We start from the raw sequence: 27,904 nt of genomic DNA on the forward strand, positions 1-27,904 counted from the left end.
GGGCTGTTTTTCTGCAAAGGGACCAGGATGACTGATCCGTGTAAAGGAAAGAATGAATGGGGCCATGTATCGTCAGATTTTGAGTGAAAACCTCCTTCCATCAGCAAGGGCATTGAAGATGAAACGTGGCTGGGTCTTTCAGCATGACAATGATCCCAAACACACCACCCGGGCAACGAAGGAGTGGCTTCGTAAGAAGCATTTCAAGGTCCTGGAGTGGCCTAGCCAGACTCCAGATCTCAACCCCATAGAAAATCTTTGGAGGGAGTTGAAAGTCCGTGTTGCCCAGCGACAGCCCCAAAACATCACTGCTCTAGAGGAGATCTGCATGGAGGAATGGGCCAAAATACCAGCAACAGTGTGTGAAAACCTTGTGAAGAATTACATAAAACGTTTGACCTGTGTCATTGCCAACAAATGGTATATAACAAAGTATTGAGAAACTTTTGTTATTGACCAAATACTTATTTTCCACCATAATTTGCAAATAAATTCATTAAAACTCCTACAATGTGATTTTCTGGAGAAAAAAAATCTCAATTTGTCTGTCATAGTTGATGTGTACCTATGATGAAAATTACAGGCCTCTCTCATCTTTTTAAGTGGGAGAACTTGCACAATTGGTGGCTGACTAAATACTTTTTTTCCCCACTGTATATTCTATGTTGTAGGTCTATTATGTGTAGATCTATGTTGGCCGGTGTGGTTCCCAATCAGAGGCAGCTGTAGCTCGTTGTCTCTGATTGGGGACCATACTTAGGCAGCCTTTTGGCACTAGTGGGTTGTGGAATCTTGTTCCGTTTAAGGTTTGTTGTGTGTTACCTTAGGACTTCACGTGTCGTTGGTTTATTGTTTTGTCGTTGTGTTTATTCATTATAATAAACATGTATGCATATCACGCTGCGCCTTGGTCCGTCCCGTCAATCAGCGAGCGTGACACACACCACCCCTCCAGAAAAAGAAAACTCCTAAAAAGTGCTGGAAGAGCATATTTATGAGTAATGCTCTTTTGCGGCCATTATTTATTTTCATTTAGCCTTCAAGGCAAGCTTTAGTTTTAGGAGACTAGGGAAAAGTGGGGTGGTTGGATGATTGAGATGACTGGTGTTATCATATATCACTGGGGAAGAAGCGGTTCTAGAGGCCCAGAGTGATGAAGTAGACCATTACCCTCTCCTCTGCCCTCAGCTAGTTAATAATACAATTACAAGCTGTGGGCTGATCCTAAAATCAAAACTGTGCTGTTATACTCTGGTCCACACCACTGCTGTTGTTCTCCTCTCTTTCCTCCTATCAAAATAAAATGGCAAGCAGTGGGAGAAGAAGGCTAGTTCAACACTCAAAAAGTGGTACTAAGCATTTGCACATAGGCAAAGTTAGCACCTCATACTAGTTCAACTTATTATCAAGCAAAAGGAAAACACTGGAAGAAATCTAGTCTGGATGTTGAGAAACAACAAAGCCAGCAACATTAGCCTCAGGTTGGTTGCAGAGGGAGAAAATAACAGAATTGTTGATTGAATACTGCTGGGACGTGTCGGTAATGAGACTATATGTCTTCCTCTAGCTGTTGTGACAGCTACAGAGATAGACATGGTGAAGATGATGATGCCACATTACCTGAGAGCTTTGTCTTCCCTAGTTCTCTACCTGTGTCTGATTAGGTCATATCTAAAGAAATCATCATGACTGCAAAAAACTACTTCACATGGATTCGTTTGTTTATTACATACATTTATTACAGTCAGGAACTTATTGTGTTTTTCACAGTAAAAGTTATGAATGAATAGTTTGTTAGTAGGTCATTTTCAGTCCATTGCTAGACTGAGTGAAAGAGGAGAACAGCATGGTGCTTAGTCTTTGACTGTAATGATGCATCAACCAGCATCCATTATGCAGAGTGAGATAGAGAGATAGAGAAAGAGAGAGAGAGACAGATCGAGAGCGTCGCTCCGACAGTGTCACCCTGACCTTTCCCAGCATCCCGTCATCTCTGTCCTGCTCTCCTCATCTCTACTCTACTCCCTCATTAAACCAGGTTAACCTTTCCCATAAGCTTCCAATCTATCCATCTACCTATCCACAGACTGATGAGGGTAAGGGCAAATGTGACTACTTCAATTCTACTTCCACTTGCAAACGGAATACATTGGCCTCTTTGACTAAGCGGTATTAGGGAAGGAGGAAATGTCTAACGTGGAATGTAAAGGGTGTAAAAAACAGAGAAAAAAAAACTGAAAAGAGAGAAGAAAAATTGGCATTGATGAATGTGCCAACCTTGTAGATAATATATGAAACCTAAAAATAACCGGAAAACAAATAAGACATGTCTAAAGCGTTTAAGTCAAGGTGCGGGCAGCGGACCGTCGGGTCAGAGGAGTAAACAACTTGGCCAACAAAATTACCAGCTGTCACTCACAGCCTATAGGGAAACATAGACCCTCAGATCTTTCTCCAGGGACACTCGTGAAAAATATCCCTAAGATTCAGCTACTGTAGCTGTGCCACTAACGCTCCTTTCACACCAGAGCCACATGACAGCAATTTCCTAGCGAAAGACTTGTCAAATAAAAACGACAGTAACAATGATCAGTGGGACCTTTCAGGCTCCTGAGGGAGGGTTTGAGAGTCCTTCCTAGGACCAAAGGGCTAACTCTAAACCCTGTGATGGAATGTCAGAATTATCTGTGTCATCTCTGGTCCTGAAATAGCACATAGAGAACAGAAATTGATAAAGAAGTACTTTGGGATTCAATGGGTCTAGCTGTTTGAACCGAGGACTATTTGCTAAAGGGAAACACAAGGAAACCTTTATTTGTAGGGTAGGCTAGGAAGTTGAGCCTCTGTGTGGGAGGATAATAATATTCTGCTCTGTCTCTCACCACTTCCATGCAGTAAATTGCTTGTCATGGCATATTTGCACTTCCAGCCAGCCACAACATTAGGAGAGGCAAGTCTACCTCAAACTGGTGTGTGGCTGTGCATGGGTGTGAAGATCCAGAAGAGATCATGAATACACCTGTTAATTATAGCTGTATGGTGTTTTTGACAACATCTAAGTAAATCTAGCAAAAATAACGACTTCATAATAAGATTCTTTAGAAGGTGGTAATCAAGAGAAATTGACTGTGAAGAGGCACATCTCATACAGTATGTTGATTACCAGGCGTGAAATTGCTCAGGTACAAAGTGGGCTAGATGTTTTTCTAACACTTAACTACCACATCACAGCCTCTTCTCTGTGCCATCATCAGTAATCAGAACATCTTGTCATTTTCAGCATGATAACAGATACTCTTCAAAGTAGGTAATACTTACTGTATAATCAATTCTGGTGAAGACCGTAGTACTCAGCCACTCTCACATGGAGGGAGCGAGCCTCCTCAATATTTTCTCAGCTGTGATGTTTACCCTCAAGACCTCAATGCTCTGGAAGCCTAGCGGTGGTCAGGCTCTCATCAAGCACAGGTCATATGAAATGACAGGCTGAGCATTGTGGTTGAATGTCCGAAAGGCCAGAAACAACAAGGGGAACTCCACAACACAAACATCAACACACACACGCATTAATGCACACACAGGGACGGCTTGTTCAATAGGGCGATATGGGCGACGCACTGCCAAACGGGAAAAGGAAGGGATTTTTTTTCTAATCAATTATATCACGGCAACAGCAGTTATCAGTGTTCACGTCTGATCTGCCAGCCACTAAATGTCAAATCAGGCTAAAGTCGTGCTTCAAATGGCCCCGCCCGTTTTTGGGGCGATTTCAGTCAAGTTGAAAATCGCCCAGAAGTCTCTCATAGCCTGTCATGTAAAATCTATTTTTTTCACATTTCAAAGCTTTCAATACATTCTCTATGGGTGTCTGTGGGCTTGCACTTACGCGCTTTCGTCATACGTGACGTAACGTTGAACGTAACTCAAGACAATGGCGGCTAGAAGCGTCTCTGTTGCGACCTGCAGTGCGGCGTTATTTTATGTTTTTAATTTGTAGACTTAGTTTACAAACATTCTGCCAACCATGGATTTCCAGTGGTTGGTTTTGGACTGATCTTGTTGATCGTGTACATACCCGCTACGAACGGACTAAATAATGAAAACGCTGCTGGCAGCTGAATCCCAATACAGCTGGGAGACTTGGCTGGATGAGTCCCGGACAGAGAAGTGGAGCCAGCCACCTTCACCCTGGTCAGAGCGGACCGCGATCCTGGTAAGAGAGCGACTCTGTACCCCGACATTGAACTGCTTTCTGTGTCATTGCGACCTTACTATCAATTCAATTCAATTTAAGGGCTTTATTGGCATGGGAAACGTGTGTTAACATTGCCAAAGCAAGGGAAGTAGATAGTAAACAAAAGTGAAATAAACAATAAATATTAACAGTAAACATTACACTCAGAAGTTTCAAAAGAATAAAGACATTTCAAATGTCATATTATGTATATATACAGTGTTGTTACAATGTGCAAATAGTTAAAGTACAAATGGGAAAATAAATAAACATAAATATGGGTTGTATTTACAATGGTGTTTGTTCTTCACTGGTTGCCCTTTTCTTGTGGCAACAGGTCACAAATCTTGCAGCTGTGATGGCACACTGTGGTTTTTCACCCAGTAGATAAGGGAGTTTATCAAAATTGGGTTTGTTTTCGAATTCTTTGTGGATCGCTGTAATCTGAGGGAAATATGTGTCTCTAATATGGTCATACATTTGGCAGGAGGTTAGGAAGTGCAGCTCAGTTTCCACCTCATTTTGTGGGCAGTGTGCACATAGCCTGTCTTCTCTTGAGAGCCAGGTCTGCCTACGGCGGCCTTTCTCAATAGCAAGGCTATGGTCACTGAGTCTGTACATAGTCAAAGCTTTCATTAAGTTTGGGTCAGTCACAGTGGTCAGGTATTCTGCCACTGTGTACTCTCTGTTTAGGGCCAAATAGCATTCTAGTTTGCTCTGTTTTTTTGTTTGTTCTTTCCAATGTGTCAAGTAATTCTCTTTTGTTTTCTCATGATTTGGTTGGGTCTAATTGTGTTGTTGTTGTTGTTGTTGTTGTTGTTGTCCTGGGGCTGTGTGGGGTCTGTTTGTGTTTGTGAACAGAGGCCCAGGACAAGCTTACTTAGGGGACTCTTCTCCAAGTTCATCTCTCTGTAGGTGATGGCTTTGTTATGGAAGGTTTGGGAATCGCTTCCTTTTAAGTGGTTACTATCTGCCCCGTGAGTTCCCCCAATTGTTTGTTACCGTTGTGTACTGTTGATAATCACAAGTTTACTGGAGAACTGAGACCAAGTAGAGACTTTGGACAGGGTGGATATGGTATAATAAAGGCAGTTTATTCAGAGGTAAAGATATCTGGAATCGCGTGCACGGACTCGTGCACGTGTGTAGGTCACCTAAATCATCAGAAAAATTGCCCCTCCTGAGAATTTTTTCAGGAGCCGCCACTGTGCACACACACACAAAACACTACACAACACACAACACTGTCCCATCCAGCCTGAACTGCACAGTCAGCCAATCAATATGTTGGCTGCTCCATTGATGTGATTATGCTACCTTTTTTTCTGCCTGCCAAATATGGAACTGGATTTTAATTCTAGTCTGTAGGCTACTTGGTAGGTAATTGATTTAGTATAAAAGTACAATTTAAACAAACTTGTGATTAAACCTGCCAAGTGGGCATTTTCATCTTTGTTAATTATATAGGCCTATTCCACAGGTAAATATCTGTCTTTGTAATTCATGGTATTTCCTATACAACTGAGCACCATCTGGCCCTGCTTAGAAACGGTTCGTTTAGCATCTGCAGACATGACAACAAACATTAGTTTCAGTTTCACTGAAAAAGGGTGGTGATTAAAAAGTAATTATGTTTACAGATCCCCTACCCTGACTGCTATAACAATACTCAACTAGCAGTCACAGAGGGAGACCATGTGTAATAACACTTAGTTGTTATATCTAGTTTAGAGGGAGAGATTCAGCTTAGTTCTAATAGTCTGTCTGGAACTCCTATCTGTCTTAACACTGCCTAGCTGTCCAGACAAGGACTGGTTCCATTTTTTACATTTAAGTCATTTAGCAGATGCTCTTATCCATATCAACTAGGGTTAAGTGCCTTGCTCAAGGGCACGTCGACCAATTTTTCACCGAGTTGGCTCTGGGATTCGAACCAGACACCTTTTGGTTACTGCCCCAACTCTCTTAACTGCTAGGCTACCTGCCGCAAGGCTACCTTCCACCAGTTCCCACCCTATAGGTCTCAGTCTTCCTGTGTGTCTCAGTCTCCCTCACCTCCATAACCCTAGCCCTTACTCTAACCCTATCCATAACTCTATCCCAGGACTCTAACTGTGTGACACTATCACTCTACACTATAGTAGGTCCCAGGCTTCCTGTGTGTACCTCTACTCCTCCCAATCTCCTAGCCCTATCCATAACCCTATCCCAGCCAGTTCTATTGTGTGAGACAATCACCCAGCAGCTGTGGTCCATTTGTAAAAGGGAGGGGCCTGCATGCTTAACTCTTGGCTACGTAAGAGCCCATGTCCACCAGGGGAACTAGCAGATCAGCTCACAGAGCAACAGATGTGGCCCACACCCATTCAAGAGAGAGAGAAAAAACACATTGCGCATGGGTCTCCAACTTAACAGTACTGTCAACTTAACAGCAAAACAGTTGCAGAAATTCATAGAGGAAAGGGAGTTAAAGGAAAACGTGTTGCTTGACTTGGAATTGGTGAGTTCTGCATTTCTTGACTGTTATAGTTTCTATTAAGGAGTTTGTATTGATCTATGATAGACTTTGTAGACAAGTTGCACTGTGAGAAGGACAGAGAGAAAAAGTGAAAAGAGCTTCATGCCAATGTCCCTAATAGCTGGATTCATTCTGTCATAGCAGTGCTTTTCAGATTGAGGAATAATCCTGATAATGCATGTAGTCATTGGTGTAATTTGTGTGGTTTTGAATAGTGAAATGCCACGTTTTGACTGTATGAGAAAATCTCCACTCTGTTAAATGTTATCACATACTTAACCACCTGCAATACTGTATATGTAAAAGGGGGAACAGCTATGTTTCATTTAAGAAATAACACATTCACTATTTCTCTGCATTCTGTAAATCCAGTATTGACTGACATCATCATGGACGCATCAACCACAGCAGGTATGGCAATAACCATGACAGACCCAGAAACAGATCCAGCTCAAGTGTTCACTAAGGTCGTCACACAGAGTTTTACAGAACACGTCACACAACACTTCAGAGCTGGTGAGTGTACCACATTCTTCTACACATGATACATCCATACAACTATTAGGAACTACTCTCCAGTGGTATTTAGAGAAGTGCTGGACGAGACAAGAGAGGACAAACTTGGCTTGGACCAGCTGTGAAGACAAAGCTAATCCAAAGGTTTGTATCCTCTTGGACAAAACCTAAAACAAATCTTTATGTAGGGGGAAATATTTAGACTATGAGATATTCTTAGGCCAAAAGGATCCCGCACAAACCTACTACTATCCTCGTAAGTAATGTTGAATGCCTGTTCTATGCAAACCCATTAGGAAATGCAGGTATATTAATTAAATCCCACATTGTTCTAAAGCAGGCTCTCAGATAGTGGCTACATCCCAAATGGCACCCTATTCCCTATATAGTGCATTACTTTTGACCAGAGCCCTATTGGCCCTGGTCAAAAGTAGTGCACTACAATGGGAATAAGGTACAATTTGGGATGCACACAGTGGTACAATTTGGGATGCACACAGAATCTACGCCAATATTCCTAGAGTGTCAGAGCCCAGAGCAGGTGACTGAGGAGGTTGGAGGTTGCCCTAGAGATGGTTCTCTGGGGATATGGTGAGAAGAACACCCCCAAAAGAGAAGACAGCCCATGCATATGAATGATAGGGCTACTGTGATCAATCTCAATGGGTATATTTCATCACATGATAAAGAATGCTACCAAATACCCTGTGGAAGTCTTTTGTATTAATCAACTGCATACAGGTTATTGAATTATAGTTTTAGTATGTGAGATGTAGAGGAGTACGATAATGAAAACAGGAAATGGAGAAGAGAGCTCTAGACAACAGAATGAACATACAGGAAATAACCTCTCAGTGGTTAGTTTCTCATCAGGAAGAAAATATGGCTTTGAAAGAGTGAAGAAGGTACGAGAGAGAGAGAGAGAGTCTCCAGAGAGGGTTAGAAGGGGGTATCACACTATGGACCTGCAGATTATAGGGAGTGTCTGTTTATCAGCCAGCCGCAAACCCAGAGAGGAGTCTGGGTAGGAAAGACTCTGGCACCACAGGCCTTGCTCTAGTGATAAGGACAGAGTGACTGTTAGCAGCTCAATTTCACCCTCTATCTCTCTCACTCACACACACACTCACACACACACACACACACACACACACACACACACACACACACACACACACACACACACGAGAGCACGCTCACATACTCTGAAAATAAAATGAGCATCTGAATACCATGTGGATGAATACAGATGTAGGATCTTAATTTGATCACCCTTTTGCAGGAGCACTTTCTTGCAATGCAGGAAATGTAAAACGTGTAGTGTTTATTATACTTAACTTGTAGTGTGAAGTATATAGGCCAATTCTCGTGGGAATTGGCCTATATGGATAGGGCTACATTTTTATGTTTCTTACGGAAGGTGTAAAAGGCTTCTGAAGTTTATAATTTCCACTGACATTTCAGACTTGATTTTCCCTTACGAAAAATGTATCAACCGCTACAAAAGTGTCCATTAATTATGATATTAAAATGATAGGAGGCCATCTGCGCTCTTTAAAGGTTACTACTAAATAGTGTTGGTTCCAGGTGCGTAGGAGTCCAAATAAGAATACTGGAGGAGATGGAGATCCAAAACTGAGGCTTGAATGCAAAATAAAGATGCTAATTTGAACATCATGGTGCCCAAAAAATCTAAACAAAAGTTTCGGCCTCAGGCCATCCTCAGTATAAATGGTCGACACACACACCTGTTTCTATTTCAAGGATAATTGCATGTCAAATTCAAATGATCAGGCAAGAAAATACATCAGGAAATCTATAATCAGTTCCTAATACAATAGAATGCATGATCTACATTATACAGTATACAAAAGCGGACAGAGAAATATCATAAATGATCGGTACTATGATATTTTGGGCACCATGATGTTAAAATAAACAGCTTTCTGTGTGGCATGTAGCGTAGTGGTAAAGAGCGTTGGGCCAGTAATTGAAAGGTTGCTGGTCTGAATCCCTGAGCCGACTAGGTGAACAATCTGACAATGTGCCCTTGAGCAAGGCACTTAGCCATAATTGCTCTTGTAAGTCGCTCTGGATAAGAGTGTCTGCTAAATTACATGAAATCTTTATTTTGCATTCAAGCCTCAGTTTTAGATTTATTAATTTTTTCAGACAGTGTGCGGGTCCCAATCTCCTCCATTAATTATAATCCACATTTCATGCAGGATTATTTTCCTGCGGCAGCAAACTGCCTCAAATTATGATCCTACATGTGTAGTGGCGCAGAACTTGCATGATACAATTATTTTTTCATCTATTCAAGTTACTGGCCCAACGCTCTTAACTGCTAGGCTATCTGCCGCCCTACCAATTCAATTCAAATGTGGTCTAAAATTGTTCTAAATATTTCACAAGAGAGTAACAGTCTCCCAATTAAACCAGTGTTTCCCAACTCTGGTCCTCGAGTACCCCCAACAGCACAGATTTTTGTTGTAGCCCCTGATTCAACTTGTCAAGGGCTTGATGATTAGTTGACAAGTAGAATCAGGTGTGCTTGTCCAGGGGCCATAACAAAAATATGTACTGTTGGGGGTACTTAAGGGCCAGAGTTAATTGTGCTCCCATTGCATTTATAAAGGGTCGGGGGAAATATTGTGAGACAGTTTTGAAAGGAAACAAATGTGTCTTTCTGTTTCTCTCTAATTAAATCTTAGGAACAATTTTAGACCACATTTGAACTGTTAACTGACAAAGCTTCATCATTGTTAAACACAGTGTTATGAGATGTTATCTTACAACAAGGAGAGAGTCACTTTCTCTCACTGACATACATCATGTAGGCTATCTACATGAAAACATTCCTCTGAGAATATTATCTGCTCCTATTCCCCTCAGTTTGTTTGATAAAGAACAGCTATCACAGTGCCATCCAACACAGCATGTTTCACCAGCCAAAGTGACCGAATGAAACTCCCCCCTCTTCAGTGACGGGATCCGTGTATGTCTGCATCAAAGTGACTCCGTACTTTAGTTGTTGTTGACGAGCCAATACAACAGGCTCAACGTGATGCTGTCTGAGAGGAAGGCAATGATACCTGAATACCAAAGGGACACAGCATGCTTTGGACTGTCAGAACAGCCTTGGGAGACAGTGAAGAAGCAAAGAGATCATTCTAGAATGCACTCACTGCTTAGAGTAGAATTTTAAGGCAGTCATTTTGTCTTTTTTGTGAGGGAGAGTTCATTGAGGTGAGACAATCAGATGTTGATTAGCAGGTGTGTGACAATCAGCTATTCCTTTATGCATCTGTTTCCTGTTGACTTAGATGTTACAAATGTGTCTAAAACTAAGTTATGTTGTTCCCAAGAGAGCAGTACTGAAAGTCAGCTATTAAAACATAGTTTACATTGATCAAGTTAATGGACTGAAGACAAATATAACTTTTTGCTACCAACTGTGTTCTTACTAACTAAAGTAAAAAGAAAGAAACACAACAGTTTAAAATAATATATACGCTGGTAGCAGTTCCTCAACTTAAAATACATGATAAGTTCCACATCCACTACCACTGTGGTCTATTGATCCTAACTTGCCTTCCTGTCAAAAATCTCACTATTTTATGTTACCATTCTGTGTTAATTAACCCTTTACACTCGTGGGAATTGGCCTATATGGATAGGGCTAATTTGAAATGTTTCTTACTGAAGAAATATGAAATGCATAAGCATGGTAGCAATTAAAAGGGAACAGTTTGGAGATTATGGGAAAATGATTAGACCAAAGTTGAGGACACAACAGTTCACCTGACGAGACTCAGTCCAAACATTACACTGTTGATTTGATGTACATTTTACATCTACTGTACTTTTAGCTACATTTGTTGATAACAAAATCTGAATATACTCTGGATACATTCAGTAACATGATAAGAATATTCTTGTAAAATTTGGGGTAGGTGCAACATAAGACCAAAAATGACAAGGGTTTGAGTGAGAGGACAAACTGGTCTCTTCAAGTGGCCTAGAGCAAGCACACATTTGTTTTGTTTGAAACTCATCCCCGCCATCACACAAGTATTGTTGTTGTTTATGCAATCCAAACGAGGCTCATTATATATCGCAATCTGGGTCAGGTGGGGATAATTTCAAAGCGTGTTCTATTGCCAACATGACTAGCTTAGTTATAAAATACGATCATACAGTGTTACGCTTTCACAGGGCAAGTCAGAGAAATCGTAATTTTGGTGCGCATAGAAAGGAGTCATGCTTGCATTCAGGTGTGTGTTCCACTGCATATTTTCTTCACAATAGACAAACACAGGCTCATTCTGTTCAGAACAACCCAGGGTATGACACCATGTCATCTTGTACATCAAACATACTGATCATAAACGTTGACACTGTATATTACATACGTTTTATGATCTGGAAATGTGAAGTGCACATTTGGATGGGTGTTTGGCTTGCTTGTATGATATAAAAGAGGTATTTCTTTCTAAATACATCGAGTCATCTTAATTTACAGCATTTCCCTCACTCAGACAACCAAAAATGTGCAAAAGTTGCCCAATTAGCAGGAGGGATGGGGGCAACTTCTTGTCGCATGCGGTGCTCAAGTTCAGAACGGCTGTCAGTCAAAAACCCATACAGAGCTGTGAAGCGCAGAGATCTGACGTCATGTATAGAATGTTATTGTATAGCCACTGTGTTCCAATGTAGGAGCTTATCAGTGCCCAAATCTGCCATTTTCAACCCGTATACAGGTACGAGTGTAAAGGGCTACTCAAACATCTCAGTATGATCATTCAGTCTCATTAGTGTCTTTCCTGCCTGTATTCTAGCTCCAGCTCAATGACTCACTGAGGTTTAAACCTGAGGAGTCAAGTCTGGGTCCACTGCCTCAAATTAGACCTGTTTCCTCTCTCTCTCTCTCTCTCTCTCTCTCTCTCTCCCTCTCTCTCTCTCTCTCTCTCTCTCTCTCCCTACTCTCTCTCTAGCCTCGTTTATACCTGGTGCTAACATGCGTCCTTTGTCCTGGTCTTATCCACATTCTGACTATGCCCACATTGTAGCCGTTGCATCTACAGATGGTAGTAAGATGTGTCTCTTATCCGTACACTGTGTCTGCATTGTGACCAGATATCCTGGCCCCTCCCTGTATGCAAATTATTTGACAATTGTTCAATATTAATTTATTTTAAGACACATATTGATGCAATAAGTCAATGGCGTTACCTGTCAATGATTTTAGAGGGCGGGATAATTATGAATTAAATGGTTTCACTATCCAGGTTGGTCTACACTGGTAAGATATCCAGACATAATACGTGTCTGACTACCTCCAGAGGTGGTCAAGAAGATCTGATCACCATCAGATCACCATGCGTCTTTTAATCATCTACACCTGTCTAAAAATGTGGGCACAATCAGAATGTGGACAAAATCAGGACAAAGGACGCAAGTCAGAACCAGGTATAAATGGGGCTTCTCTCTCTCCCCCACCTCTCTTTCTCTCTCCACACCACTCACAAGTTAATGAGAGGAAAGAAAGCATCTGTCAGGCATGTCAAACGGCCTGGGCCCAGTAGACCAGGCAGGGAACTCAAGGTCACCTCATTGGCTCAGAGCAGCACCGTAGTCAGGTCTTGGGAGAGTGGCGGCGACGCGGCATTCACCTCAAACTGCTACTTTGACAGCTGGGAAATCAGAGTAGAACTACATATATAAAGCTAGAGGAGAAGGAGGAGATAGAATGAGCTGCTGCCATCTTAATCAGGACATGGATTGCTGTAAGTGTTGTAGCCTTATTAAAGAAACAGCCACACCACTATAGGTAGCTCCTTCATAAACGTTATAGGTGTTATGTTGATCCGAAATAAATAGCCAGATCCAAATGATATGGTACATCATCCATTCACTGGAAAAACCATTGTGATGCTTTAAATGCTTTAACATTTGAACAACCTTCTCTCATGAGAAGGGCAGATACTATTGATGTTGCTGCCCTTGGGGCAGTCAATATAGGGACAGTCACCCTTGGGGCAGTCACCGTAGCAGAAGGGCAGATACTATTGATGTTGCTGCCCTTTGTGCAGTCACTATACAGACAGTCACCGTAGCAGAAGGGCAGATACTACTGATGTTGCTGCCCTTGGGGCAGTCACAATAGGGACAGTCACCCTTGGGGCAGTCACTATAGGGACAGTCACCATAGCAGAAGGGCAGATACTACTGATGTTGCTGCCCTTAGGGCAGTCACTATAGGGACAGTCACCTTTGAGGCAGTCACTATAGGGACAGTCACCCTTGGGGCAGTCACTATAGGGACAGTCACTGTAACATAAGGGCAGATACTACTGATATTGCTGCCCTTGGGGCAGTCACTATAGGGACAGTCACTGTAGCAGAAGGGCAGATACTACTGAGTAACTATAGCATAAGTGCAGTCACATAGGCCATACAGTATACTACAGCGTAGCCTACTTAATGCGCTGGCCTCTGATTCTTCTATTGCATCATGGATGATGTCATTGAGGAAGAAAGGATGGGGCTGTGTGTTGAGACCAGTTCTACACTAATCCTCCTCCAGAACATCTGGCTAGTGGACGAAGTCCAAGTGGCCATCATATAGGGGACTGGGTGTGGGGAGAACATTTGCATTAGTAGAACATTTGTTTTGGAATTGTTAAATATGCTGTAGGAAACGGTTTAGGGAAAGGGTCTAAGATAGTGTCGTTAACCTTAATAGAGAAGTACTACCTTAAATGTGGCTATAGTGGATTTATCTGTAGGAACTATACAAATGGCAACCATTATTGTTTCAGCAAATCTCTCTCACTCTTTCCCTTTCTCTGACACCCACATGAATGCATAGATGTCTCTATTTTAATGAGTTGAACATTGTCTTAGCTGAACAACCCCTCAGATGCCCTCTAGCCCATATCCCCCAAGGCAATAAAATACTTCTCCAACCCCTTAAAGCCATAACAATAAGTAAATGGCCCCTGCAGCACCAGGAAGCCCATACTTACAGTACATTACACCGCTCTCCTTCATATGAGGCTCTCTGTCTGTACCTCATTAACTACAGAGCGCTGGGCCAAAGCCCCAAATGATCTCACAACAAAGCCATCTCATCTCACCCTCCTCTCCAAGGACTGCTGCTTCAAAACAAAATAAAAGTAAATTACCATCATTTTGGCCCCTGTCTGGCCTATCAACCACTCTATACCCCTGGGCGGCTGAGGGGAGGTCAGGGAAAGGAGAAACATCAGAGAGGGATATGGGGGAATGTTACAGTCAGCCATCATCCCTTTATCAAAAGACCAACCGACTGCCTGGAGTTAACTTGGGAATCTGGGACACCCTCATGAAAAGAACCCAGCTAATATCATAGCAAAGCTAGTACTGTACCTTTCCATTGCAGTGATACGAGACAATATACTCCACCATATGTCATATTTGCATCAGCCTTGTCTTGAAAATATTCAATATAACAATCTGAGGCAAACTGGGTCAAGGTACCTAAAATTTATGCACACATGACTGTAAGTCGCTTTGGATAAAAGCGTCTGCTAAATGGCATATTATTATTATTATTATTATTATTATTATTATTATTATTATAAGGTTTGAATCGAGAACAACAAGCGCTACAACTGTGTGTATTGTACTAGAATTTAACTACAATTGCTAAGTACTCCCCACTGTATTTAGTCTCCCCACTGTTTTGATCTTACTTTGAATAAGGTAATGGAGAGTGAAGAAGGAGACCATTTTGTTAATATTGATGAACAGGAAACTATTACCTCAAACATGTACACATCAATAACGCAACATGAGGGCTGAATCCAAAAATCTTGTTAGGTTCCAGGTTGTACGTTCATTCTAAATAAACCTATATATCCATATTCAGGAACAATTCTTGTTTCTAAAGCACTATCATCTTGTAGCCCGGCATTAAGCTGTTGGGCAGTGGGGATAGGGGATCTGATGCCTCTGCCCTGGTCTAGTGGAAAGGATGTACCAGCATAGTTCAAAGCTGTGCAGGCAGCATTCAGGTAATCGATTAGCTCTCCTTTTGGAAATTAATTTTGTTCTCAGGCACATTTAGTCAGTCAGTCAGTGGGGCTGTAACGATCCCGGCAGTCTGAGTCGGGTCCTGTCTGTGTACTAGTTTTTCTGCTCGTGATCTCCAGTTTCCCGAGGGTTCTGGAACGCTCCCTGCCTGGTTGCCGGGCAACGTTGCTAGGCGGGAGCTCTCTTGATTTCCGCACCTGCATCCCATCAGCAATCTGCACACCTGGTCCTGATCATCACCCTTCTTAGGCTCTGGCCTAACATCCATTCCCTGCCGGATCGTTAGCCATGAACAGTATGTTTATCAGCGGATCAGTCTTAGAGCTTAGAGCATTAGTTTTGTTGTTTTGCACCTTGTTTGCTTGTTGTATGCTTACCTCCGTTTTGTTCTCCCTGCAGTCACTCGTCCGGAACCTTCACCCAACCTCTGCCTGATGGTCGGCGGCTGCCGAGCCATCATTGGATCAACTACTGCACCCTCAACAACTCATCCACGCCGCCCGCTCTGTTCCCTGGATTATTCAGCAGCACTCGTGGATCAGTTAAATAAACACTCACCTTTGACACCACTTACCTTGTCCTGGTCTGCTTCTGGGTTCTGGCTTAGTAAACCGTGACAGAACGATCCGGCCAGTAATGAACCCAGCGGACCTGGACTCTGTTCGCCATGCCATTACCCATCAGGAGAAGATGTTGGGCCATCATAGCACGGAGCTACAGGAGATCGCGTTGGCAGTTCGGAACCTTTCTACCGGTCTGACGGAGGTCCAGAATCAGCGCAAGTTTCCGGTGGAGGATCCACTACCGGTTTCACCCATCTCGCCTGCCGCTTCTGGAGCTGTGTCCTTCCGTGAGCCCAAGGTTCCGACGCCGGATAAATATGAGGGGGAGCTGGGACGATGCCGTTCTTTCCTTATGCAGTGTGGGTTAGTGTTCGATCTACAGCCCTACTCTTATGACACAGACAAGGCTAGGATAGCCTTTGTGATTGAGTTGCTGCGTGGTCGAGCGCTGGAGTGGGCTTCAGCCGTTTGGGAACGACAAGACCCCTGCATGGCTTCATACCAGGGGTTCACGGCCGAGATGAGGAAGCTCTTCGACCATTCCGTCCGAGGGAGGGACGCAGCTAGGCGCCTGTTTTCGCTTCACCAAGGAACTCGCAGCGTGGCCGACTTCGTGATCGAGTTCAAGACGTTGGCTGTGGAGAGTGGGTGGAATGAGGAGTCTCTGCAAGCGGCCTTTTACCAGGGTCTGTCGGAGCAGCTCAAGGATGAGTTGATCTCCTATCCGGAGCCTAGTGACCTGGACAGCTTGGTAGCCTTGTCTATTCGGGTGGATAATCGAGTCCGAGAGCGAAGGAGGGAGAAGCAATGGGTTCCGTCCAATCGATCAGCTTCTCAGGTTCCAGTCGGGTCGGGGATTGGACCAGAATACGTCGATCATCGTCCACCACACAGGATTAGTGGAGAGGTCCTGTCTCCCGATTCTGAACCAATGCAAGTAGGGCGGCACGGGTTAACCAAGGAGGAACGCCAACTCAGACGTAGGGACTAACTGTTGCCTCTACTGTGGTGGTTCGGGACATTACCTCGCCACCTGTTCCCGGCGGTCGTCAAACTGCGCGGCTCGCTAAAGTTGGGAGGACTTTTAGCGAGCCAGTTTCGACCTCTCAATACCTCTGTCAGACCCCGTTTCCCGGCTACCCTTATGAACAGGAATCAGAGCTTAGCGATTAACGCTTTTATCGATTCAGGTGCCGATGGAAGCTTTCTTGATGCCGAGTTGGTGGAACAGCTGGGGCTTTCCAAGGAGCAATTGCCGGAAGCCATTGAAGCGACCACTCTGAACGGCAGTAGTCTGGCACGTATCACGATGAGGACTGAACCGGTTAAGATGCTGTTGTCGGGGAATCATTCGGAGATGATTTCATTCTTCATTCTGCCGTCTTCCCATGTTCCTCTGGTCCTTGGATACCCCTGGCTGAAGGAACACAATCCCACGTTCGATTGGGTGACGGGCAAGGTAACGAGTTGGAGCCTTGATTGTCATGCTAACTGTCTCAAGACTGCCTGTCCCCATTCGGTTCCCAGTCAGGTGATTGAGGCTAAACCCCCAGATTTGTCCCTGGTTCCCGAGACATATCACGATTTGGGGAAGTGTTCAGTAAGCAGAAGGCTCTGTCACTCCCTCCCCACCGACCATATGATTGTGCCATCAACCTGTTCCCTGGAGCTGTCTACCCCAAGGGAAGGTTATACAGTATCTCCCGACCTGAACGTGAGGCTTTGGAGACCTACATCAAGGAGTCCCTAGCTGCTGGTCTCGTTCGTCCCTCGTCATCACCCCTGGGGGCAGGATTCTTCTTTGTGGGTAAGAAGGATGGCTCTCTTCGACCGTGTATTGATTATCGGGGGTTGAATGACATCACGGTCAAGAACAAGTATCCCCTGCCCTTGATGAGTTCTGCCTTCGACTCCTTACAGGGTGCTACGGTGTTCACCAAGCTAGACCTACGCAATGCGTATCACATGGTCCGGATCAGAGAGGGGGACGAGTGGTTGACGGGTTTCAATACACCGATGGGTCACTTCGAGTATCAGGTGATGCCGTTTGGACTGACCAATGCTCCAGCGGTATTCCAGAGTATGGTGAACGACGTCCTGAGAGATATGATCGGTCTCTTTGTGTTTGTTTACCTGGATGACATTCTGATCTTCTCGAAGGAACCTTCCGACCACGTCCAGCATGTCCGGCAGGTTCTGCAGCGATTGTTGGAGAATCGCCTGTTCGTGAAGGCCGAGAAGTGCGAGTTTCACGCCCACACGACATCCTTTCTCGGGTACATCATCTCCAGGGGAGAGATTAGGATGGACCAGGAGAAGGTTAGAGCGGTTCTGGAATGGGCCCAGCCCGGCACGAGATTGCAGCTCCAGAGATTTTTGGGGTTTGCGAATTTCTACCGCAGATTCATCCGGGATTACAGCCGTGTGGCCGCTCCGTTAACTGCCTTGACTTCCAGTATCAGGACCTTCAAGTGGAATCCGGAGGCGGATCGAGCGTTTCTGGATTTGAAGAGGCGATTCACCAACGCACCGATTCTCTCTCAGCCGGACACGGCCCGTCAGTTCGCTCGTTGAAGTGGGACGCGTCTGATGTGGGAGTTGGCGCCATCCTGTCGCAGCGATGCTCCACGGACAGTAAACTCCATCCCTGCGCCTACTACTCTCGTCGCCTTTCGCCTGCGGAGAGGAATTACGATGTGGGTAACCGGGAGCTTCTCGCGGTGAAACTTGCCTTGGAGGAGTGGCGCCACTGGTTGGAGGGGGCGGAGCAACCGTTTATTGTCTGGACTGACCACAAGAATCTTGCTTACGTGCAATCGGCTAGACGTCTCAACTCCCGTCAGGCCAGGTGGGCGTTGTTTTTCGGACGATTCAATTTTTTCCCTGACGTTCCGACCTGGATCTAAGAACGGCAAGGCGGACGCCTTGTCCCGGATGTTCTCCAAGACGGAGGAGAGTGGGTCCAAGACCGAGACAATTCTCCCCCGGAACTGCGTCGTGGGAGCTGTTAGGTGGAAGATTGAGGAGGAGGTGATGGCGGCCCTTCGGACGCAGCCCGGTCCCGGTAACGGTCCACCCGGTCGGTTGTTTGTGCCTGAGTCGGTTCGTCCTGCTGTCCTCAAATGGTCCCACGCCAGCAAGATGGCTTGTCACCCTGGCGTGGCTCGGACGATGGCGTTTCTTCGCAGACGCTTTTTGGTGGCCTGCCATGGCCGAGGATACTCGGGGTTATGTTGCTGCCTGTCCAGTGTGTGCGCAGAATAAGAGTACCAATCGGCCCAGCTCTGGACTACTTCACCCCCTTCCTATTCCCCGGCGACCATGGTCGCATCTGGCCCTGGACTTTGTCACTGGGTTGCCCGTTTCTGAGGGAAACACGGTCGTTCTGACTATCGTGGACAGATTCAGCAAGTTCGCCCACTTTGTGCCTATTGCCAAGCTTCCCTCTGCCTCGGAGACGTCCGAGATCCTGGTTAGGGAGGTTTTCAGGGTCCACGGTTTGCCCAGTGATATCGTTTCCGACCGTGGCCCTCAGTTTACCTCTGCTGTCTGGAAGTCCTTCTGTTTGGCCATTGGAGCTACAGTCAGCCTCACATCTGGTTTTCACCCCCAATCTAATGGTCAGGCGGAGAGAGCCAACCAGAAGATGGAATCCACGCTACGCTGCCTGGTCTCCTCCAACCCCACCTCCTAGGTCTCTCAGTTGCCTTGGGTTGAGTATGCCCACAATACTCTCCCTACATCTGCCACTGGGATGTCTCCCTTCCAGTGCCTGTATGGCTACCAACCTCCCTTGTTCCCTTCTCAGGAGAAGGAGCTCTCAGTGCCTTCTGTTCAGGCCCATATTCGTCGTTGCCACCGGACCTGGCATCGGGCCAGAAAGGCACTCCTTAGAGTTTCGGACCGGTATCAGCTCCAGGCGAATCGTCGCCGGATCCCCGCTCCCACCTATACCATCGGAGATAGGGTCTGGTTGGCCACACGGGATCTTCCTTTACGGACTGAGTCTAGGAAGTTGTTACCGAAGTTCATTGGTCCGTTTGTGGTGGAGAAGGTGATCAATCCGGTGGCAGTTCGACTCAAACTACCGAGGACGCTCAGAGTCCATCCCACCTTTCATGTCTCCTGCCTCAAGCCTGTTTTCCTCAGTCCTCTGTTGCCTCCTCCGCCTCCTCCTCCTCCTCCTCGGATGATCGGAGGTGGTCCTGCCTACACGGTGCGACGCATCATGGACTCCAGACGGCGGGGCCGGGGTTTCCAGTATCTCGTGGACTGGGAGGGGTATGGTCCTGAAGAGAGGAGTTGGATTCCGCGGCGACAGATCCTAGATGCTGACCTCATTCGTGACTTCTACCGCCTCCATCCTGGCGCTCCGGGAGTCCGCCCGGTGGCGTTCGTCGGAGGGGGGTACTGTAACGATCCCGGCAGTCTGAGTCGGGTCCTGTCTGTGTACTAGTTTTTCTGCTCGTGATCTCCAGTTTCCCGAGGGTTCTGGAACGCTCCCTGCCTGGTTGCCGGGCAACGTTGCTAGGCGGGAGCTCTCTTGATTTCCGCACCTGCATCCCATCAGCAATCTGCACACCTGGTCCTGATCATCACCCTTCTTAGGCTCTGGCCTAACATCCATTCCCTGCCGGATCGTTAGCCATGAACAGTATGTTTATCAGCGGATCAGTCTTAGAGCTTAGAGCATTAGTTTTGTTGTTTTGCACCTTGTTTGCTTGTTGTATGCTTACCTCCGTTTTGTTCTCCCTGCAGTCACTCGTCCGGAACCTTCACCCAACCTCTGCCTGATGGTCGGCGGCTGCCGAGCCATCATTGGATCAACTACTGCACCCTCAACAACTCATCCACGCCGCCCGCTCTGTTCCCTGGATTATTCAGCAGCACTCGTGGATCAGTTAAATAAACACTCACCTTTGACACCACTTACCTTGTCCTGGTCTGCTTCTGGGTTCTGGCTTAGTAAACCGTGACAGGGGCTGTGGAGTATATTTTGTGCCGTGCCATCAACTACTGGCTCAGTCCCTGTAGTTGTGCTCCAGTGCCACTTGTTCCCTCCCAGAGGAGACACCCTGTGGACAGGGTTCTGCTCTGTCTTGGGGAAACAGATGTTTTGGATGCAGAAACAGTAGAAGAGGCAAGCATATAGCATACTGTGGTTGTGTCCCAAATGGCCCCCTATTACCTGTTTAGTGCACTACTTTTGACCAAAACTCTATGGGCCCTGGTCAAAAGTAGGGCACTATATAGGGAATAGCGAGCAATTTGGGACGCAGTAACTCAGCAGTAAGGGGAACCAGCAGAGTCAGACCCTTAGGGGCAGAAAGAGACACTTCCCTGTTTGTTCTACTGATTAATCTTCTTAGCCCTAAGCTCTAGTGTATTGTAGCTTGCAGTGGCACTTGTTCAGTCTCAGAGCAAGAATGTGACTATGTTGTGTTTGTAACTAATGTACCTATCTTCTGCAGATATGAGTGAAACAACCCTTCTTTAAATAAGTACCAACTTGTAACCAGCATCGGAGAAGGCGTGTTTGCGCAGGGGTGTGGTTTATATAGCTATATAGCTACTCTACTGGTGGCAAAATTTGACTGTAGGGTGTCAGCGAATATAATTAAAAGTTTACACTATTCATCTATGGCAAATATGCTTATGTCCGCTTCATCTGTGTCTGGTGTTAGCTACTTACTGGCTAGCTAGGTCTCCAGCCAGCATGGAACAAAATGGAGGTCGTTCAAAACTCTGATGCAGTTGTCATGTCAACAGATCCGTCAGTGCTGCTGTGAACTGCGTCACATCAGACATGCAAAACTGCAGATGTATAAAAAATGTATTGACATCATTGATGCAATTTCAATGTTGTTTGAGTTGCTTTCTGTGTTACCAAATAAACTTGAGATGATTTTACTGCAACACTGCTCACTACATCCACATTTCTTGACATAGGTGTTTCAAAGAGCTGGCAGTCAATGCAAGCTCATGAATGTAAGCTCCCTGCCCACTCAGCCTCTTTTCAAATTCCAGGTAGTTAGTTATGAGAGAAAGAGTACTTTTTCTCAAATGTTGAGCATTTCTATCCCCTCAAAATATTATGGGTGATAGTTTAGTCATGCAAAAGGCTATTTTACATTGGAATCAGAATGATTGCCAGCCAAATATACGTAACCCGTAGAGTTACGTTATTTTGGGGGTTTGTTGTTTTTACATTGTTGGTTGTAAGCCTTATTTGAATATTTCCCAGCATGCCTTTCAAGTGAACGTGAGAGATACCCACCCATGACTGTGTTTGTTAGTGACAGAGACATGGTTGTTGCATTCAAAAATGAAAGTCCTACGTCCTTCACCAAGTGACTGCTTACATTAAGTGACTGTATTTCAATTAAAAGTAAACCTCTTTTGACCATATATTATACATTTCATAAGGCCTTTAGTTATGGCCTAGTTATCCTCAACATTGTGGTCTGAAAATATCGGTTCATGGGCCACATCAGACCTGCAAGTCACAATAAGATGGTTCATGAAGTGATTAGTAGTGATGTTACGTTTGATACCGGAGCTCTGAGGCATGTGTCGAAATCGCTAAACAGCTAACTTTGAAGCAGTGTGCCGATGCGTGTATCACTTTATTAGAAGTATGTCATCAATTACGTCCGAAGCTTCGTTTGATCACGTGCTTTTTCAAACCGTTGATTTGGCCGTGGTTTCAGTGCTTTCTTCGATTCCAAACTTCTTTCAAACAGCGAACTCTACTGGACACCGTACTTCCAAATATAGTTAGGATTTTGTACATGTATTTTAACTTGACCGGTAGCTTAGCAGGTAGAGTAGGGAACTATGAAACATTCAGGGACTTGAGGGTATGAGGTCAAGTCCTGTTGAGGGCACACTATTTAGAAAATAGTTTAATTTGTTTTATATAGTATATGCTTCTGTCTTAAGCATCCTAAATAAAGCCATAGATTCCGTTTTTGAAAAATAATCAACTTGAAGGCAAAAAAGGTAAGCATGATGTCCTGGTATTCCAACTGATAATAGGCTGCTAAAGCCAACGACTTACCGCTGAGCCATAGAGTTCTGATGAAAACAGTGGAGGAAAAAACGTCTATCTGATAATCACACGCTGCTATTTATTGCTGTTACTAAAGTGCATTGTGAACTGATAAAGAAGCTCAGAGTAATTAACAATTTTTCGGCACAATTGGGTGAAAGCTCTGAAGCATTCAGAAAGCCTCGGTTTCCCATCACTAGTGATTAGTACTTCCTATCGGAATCCAGCTAGAGGAAGGATATCCAACAAATTGAATATTTTTTAGGCTTGTTCAGGTGGGGTTTTGCAAAGTGCAATGGGGCTTTCATTTGTCTCTTTCAGCAGTACAGTATTTTGTGTTTGTAGCCAATGTATCTTTTTACAATGTGCTTGCTTTCGCAGGAGTTCTGATAGAAGCTTCTGGAGATATGAGTGAAACAACCCCAGGAACTTTTACAGGTGAATATTACTGTCTTCAGAAATCCCACATTGATACAGATAGAAGGGGAAGAGAGAGAAATGCCAACATGTTGACTACTCCAAAGTGTAAAAATACCTACAGTATGTGTGAATATAAAAAGAGAGGGATATGCAAATTAAGCTATAGATTATGTTCTTGTAAGAACAGGCAGGGGTATATGGATATGACAAGACTGGGTGTGAGCAGACAGAGAGTGAGTAGGAGCAATCTCTCCCTGAAGTCTCTCACTGCGTGTGTGTGTGTGTGAGCAGACAGAGAGAGCAGCCTTTCCCAGAAGCCTACATGCCTCAGTCTCAATTACCATCCTGTCTCTGACCTCAAACAGTGAGAGTTAATAAGCCCTGTGAACTCTCCTCTCCCTGCTCAAACATGTATCCTCTCAATACTGACACACACACACACACACATACACACACACTACTGACACCTCTTACCCTCTTACACCCCCGGGTAGCTGGTCTTCTGAATACAGCAACCTCCCACTCTCAGCTCAACCTCCGTCATGTCATCCACTACACTTGTCCATCGACGCATGTATCTTGATAATGACTTGGTGTGCATCACATTCACTAGTGTACTACTTTTTGACCAGAGCACCATGGGCCCAGGTCAAAAGTAGTGCACTATGAAGGGAATAGTGTGCCATTTGAGACGCAACCTTGGAAGGGGTTGCACATTTTATGATAGTGATGAATGAATCATTAATGATAGGCTAACTCCTCTGATGAAGCAGGTAATTAAGCGTTAATGAGGTATTGAAGAACTGCACACTGAAGCGTCCAAGCACACTTTTTTTTTTTACTCGGCACTTTTGAAATGTGTGACTTTTTTCCCTACACACCTGGAAGTTGTTCTGTGAAGTGTGTGTGTGTGTGTGATGCACTGTAAGACAGGGTGGGGGGGTGACACACATTGAGCTGATTAGAGTGTGTGTGTCCCTCAGCTAGATTAAAGTCAAGGTGGATTGGACAGCTGTTCCATTACAATAACTTATACTTAGCATCTCCTTCATCACTCTTTATTTAGTGTCCCTTCCTCTTTTGACAGGTAGAAAGGCACCTTCTACCTGTCACTGCTTTAGTGAGAGAATAACATGCAGTCAACAGGCACTGCGCTAGACTAGCGTCCTATACAGGCGGTGTACTTGTACATCAAGCTGCCTCACAGGAGAATCGGGATATAGGCTACTTAAAGTCAACAGTATAGCTGTGCTCAAAGCCATATCATATACTGTACATACAACTCTGTCAGTACTGTATAGTCTAGCCCAGGGTCAATGCAAGCAAGCATCAAACAAGCTAATGTAATAAATGTATGGTGAAATCTGAAGGGAAATGTAATGATAAATCAGTAGGCTGTGTCTGTGTGTTGACGACGAGGCTCTGTCTCTCTAATGTCATTTTTGTGTTGTCTGTTCTGGTGTCATTGCAGTGGGCGCCGCCAAAGTAAATGATGGATCCTTTGAAGCCATTCTCGGAGGTGAGAAATATATCAATCACAATGTATTTATAAAGCCGTTTTTACAGTGGGGAAAAAAAGTATTTAGTCAGCCACCAATTGTGTAAGTTCTCCCACTTAAAAAGATGAGAGAGGCCTGTAATTTTCATCATAGGTACACGTCAACTATGACAGACAAATTGAGGAAAAAAAATCCAGAAAATCACATTGTAGGATTTTTAATGAATTTATTTGCAAATTATGGTGGAAAATAAGTATTTGGTCACCTACAAACAAGCAAGATTTCTGGCTCTCACAGACCTGTAACTTCTTCTTTAAGAGGCTCCTCTGTCCTCCACTCGTTACCTGTATTAATGGCACCTGTTTGAACTTGTTATCAGTATAAAAGACACCTGTCCACAACCTCAAACAGTCACACTCCAAACTCCACTATGGCCAAGACCAAAGAGCTGTCAAAGGACACCAGAAACAAAATTGTAGACCTGCACCAGGCTGGGAAGACTGAATCTGCAATAGGTAAGCAGCTTGGCTTGAAGAAATCAACTGTGGGAGCAATTATTAGGAAATGGAAGACATACAAGACCACTGATAATCTCCCTCGATCTGGGGCTCCACGCAAAATCTCACCCCATGGGGTCAAAATGATCACAAGAACGGTGAGCAAAAATCCCAGAACCACACGGGGGGACCTAGTGAATGACCTGCAGAGAGCTGGGACCAAAGTAACAAAGCCTACCATCAGTAACACACTACGCCGCCAGGGACTCAAATCCTGCAGTGCCAGACCGTGTCCCCCTGCTTAAGCCAGTACATGTCCAGGCCCGTCTGAAGTTTGCTAGAGTGCATTTGGATGATCCAGAAGAGGATTGGGAGAATGTCATATGGTCAGATGAAACCAAAATATTACTTTTTGGTAAAAACTCAACTCGTCGTGTTTGGAGGACAAAGAATGCTGAGTTGCATCCAAAGAACACCATACCTACTGTGAAGCATGGGGGTGGAAACATCATGCTTTGGGGCTGTTTTTCTGCAAAGGGACCAGGACGACTGATCCGTGTAAAGGAAAGAATGAATGGGGCCATGTATCGTGAGATTTTGAGTGAAAACCTCCTTCCATCAGCAAGGGCATTGAAGATGAAACGTGGCTGGGTCTTTCAGCATGACAATGATCCCAAACATACCGCCCGGGCAACGAAGGAGTGGCTTCGTAAGAAGCATTTCAAGGTCCTGGAGTGGCCTAGCCAGTCTCCAGATCTCAACCCCATTGAAAATCTTTGGAGGGAGTTGAAAGTCTGTGTTGCCCAGCGACAGCCCCAAAACATCACTGCTCTAGAGGAGATCTGCATGGAGGAATGGGCCAAAATACCAGCAACAGTGTGTGAAAACCTTGTGAAGACTTACAGAAAACGTTTGACCTGTGTCATTGCCAACAAAGGGTATATAACAAAGTATTGAGAAACTTTTGTTATTGACCAAATACTTATTTTCCACCATAATTTGCAAATAAATTCATTAAAAATCCTACAATGTGATTTTCTGGATTTTCTTTTCTCATTTTGTCTGTCAAAGTTGACGTGTACCTATGATGAAAATTACAGGCCTCGCTCATCTTTTTAAGTGGAGAATTTACACAATTGGTGGCTGACTAAATACTTTTTTTCCCCACTGTACATGAGCAGTTGTCACGAGGTGCTTGACATGAACCCGGCCTAACCCCTAAGCTTTACAGATGGGTATCTAGATGTGGAAGCATTACTGTCCTCTCTATAGTCTGAGAATGGAACTAATTCCATGAGAAGGCAAACGATGTTCTGACATCTTTTATTTTACTCTATCAAAGAAATGTCATGAACTTTACTTACATTTGAAGTCAATTAGCAGGTGCTCTTATCCAGAGCAACTTACACATCGACAGATTTTTCACCTAGTCGGCTGAGGGATTCGAACCAGCGACCTTTCGGTTACTGGCCCAACCATCTTAAATGCTAGGCTACCTGCCGACCCACCTACATTGAATAAATTAACTAAAAAATAAAAATAGAATGTTGCTTTGATGTTCTAGTTCACGATTGCTCCTATGATAACGTGTCTTACTGTATGAAAAAACATATTCTTCTTTAAAAGAGTATTCTATATTTTCAGAGACCATTCTCCTCTCTGTCAGTCTAATTTCTACCCGGCTCTCTCCCTTCCCAGGAGTCATTTTTGCGCTGCTCCTGGCGCTGCTCTGTCTGGCGTTGCTGGTACTACGCTACATTATCAAGCATAAGGGCACTTACCACACCAACGAGGCTGAGTGTGGTGATTCTGTCGACACGTCTAGCGGTGCCTCTCCAAGCGAGCAGGTTCAACTAGAGATTTTGGACGAGGAAGAATAGAAAGAAGAATACTTAATTTGAAACAGGACTTTTCCCGATTCTACTCAAGATGCCAGATATTTTCTATGGAATTGGAAATGCCTATGATGGTCATCTAATATCAAGGCAACATTTATATGGGGCATATAACCATCTCAGCTCTGCAGATTTTGCTACGAAGCGACAGAATCACTAGATCACTTATTTTTGTATTGCCCCTTTATACACTATACAGTGAGGGGAAAAAGTATTTAATCCCCTGTTGATTTTGTACGCTTTCCCACTGACAAAGACATGATCAGTCTATAATTGTAATGGTAGGTTTATTTGAACAGTGAGAGACAGAATAACAACAAGAAAATCCAGAAAAACGCATGTCAAAAATGTTATAAATTGATTTGCATTTTAATGAGGGAAATAAGTATTTGACCCCTCTGCAAAACATTACTTAGTACTTGGTGGCAAAACCCTTGTTGGCAATCACAGAGGTCAGACGTTTCTTGTAGTTGGCCACCAGGTTTGCACACATCTCAGGAGGGATTTTGTTCCACTCCTCTTTGCAGATCTTCTCCAAGTCATTAAGGTTTCGAGGCTGACGTTTGGCAACTCAAACCTTCAGCTCCCTCCACAGATTTCCTATGGGATTAAGGTTTGGAGACTGGCTAGGC

At 44.4% G+C, this 27,904-nt stretch overlaps 1 protein-coding gene across 1 annotated transcript; it reads left to right on the top strand.

Annotated features, from left to right (window-relative positions):
* Positions 1–6,580: 6,580 nt before the first annotated feature.
* LOC121556382 (glycophorin-C) lies at positions 6,581–27,527 on the top strand. Its single transcript, XM_041870291.1, has 5 exons — positions 6,581–6,734; positions 7,125–7,268; positions 23,343–23,399; positions 24,853–24,900; positions 27,076–27,527. Exons 2-5 carry the CDS (start codon positions 7,142–7,144, stop codon positions 27,255–27,257), a joined length of 414 nt encoding a protein of 137 aa, XP_041726225.1. The 5' UTR covers positions 6,581–6,734; positions 7,125–7,141; the 3' UTR covers positions 27,258–27,527.
* Positions 27,528–27,904: the final 377 nt, after the last annotated feature.

This window comes from Coregonus clupeaformis, unplaced genomic scaffold, assembly GCF_020615455.1.
Source record: "Coregonus clupeaformis isolate EN_2021a unplaced genomic scaffold, ASM2061545v1 scaf0351, whole genome shotgun sequence".
Taxonomy (NCBI): Eukaryota; Metazoa; Chordata; class Actinopteri; order Salmoniformes; family Salmonidae; genus Coregonus; species Coregonus clupeaformis.

Excerpts from the sequence above, each read along its gene's own strand:
- LOC121556382 (XM_041870291.1), top strand. The coding sequence starts at position 7,142 with ATGGACGCATCAACCACAGCAGGTATGGCAATAACCATGACAGACCCA. Across the intron at positions 23,400-24,852 it reads AACCCCAGGAACTTTTACAG|TGGGCGCCGCCAAAGTAAAT; the intron begins GTGAATATTACT and ends GTGTCATTGCAG. Across the intron at positions 24,901-27,075 it reads CTTTGAAGCCATTCTCGGAG|GAGTCATTTTTGCGCTGCTC; the intron begins GTGAGAAATATA and ends CTCCCTTCCCAG.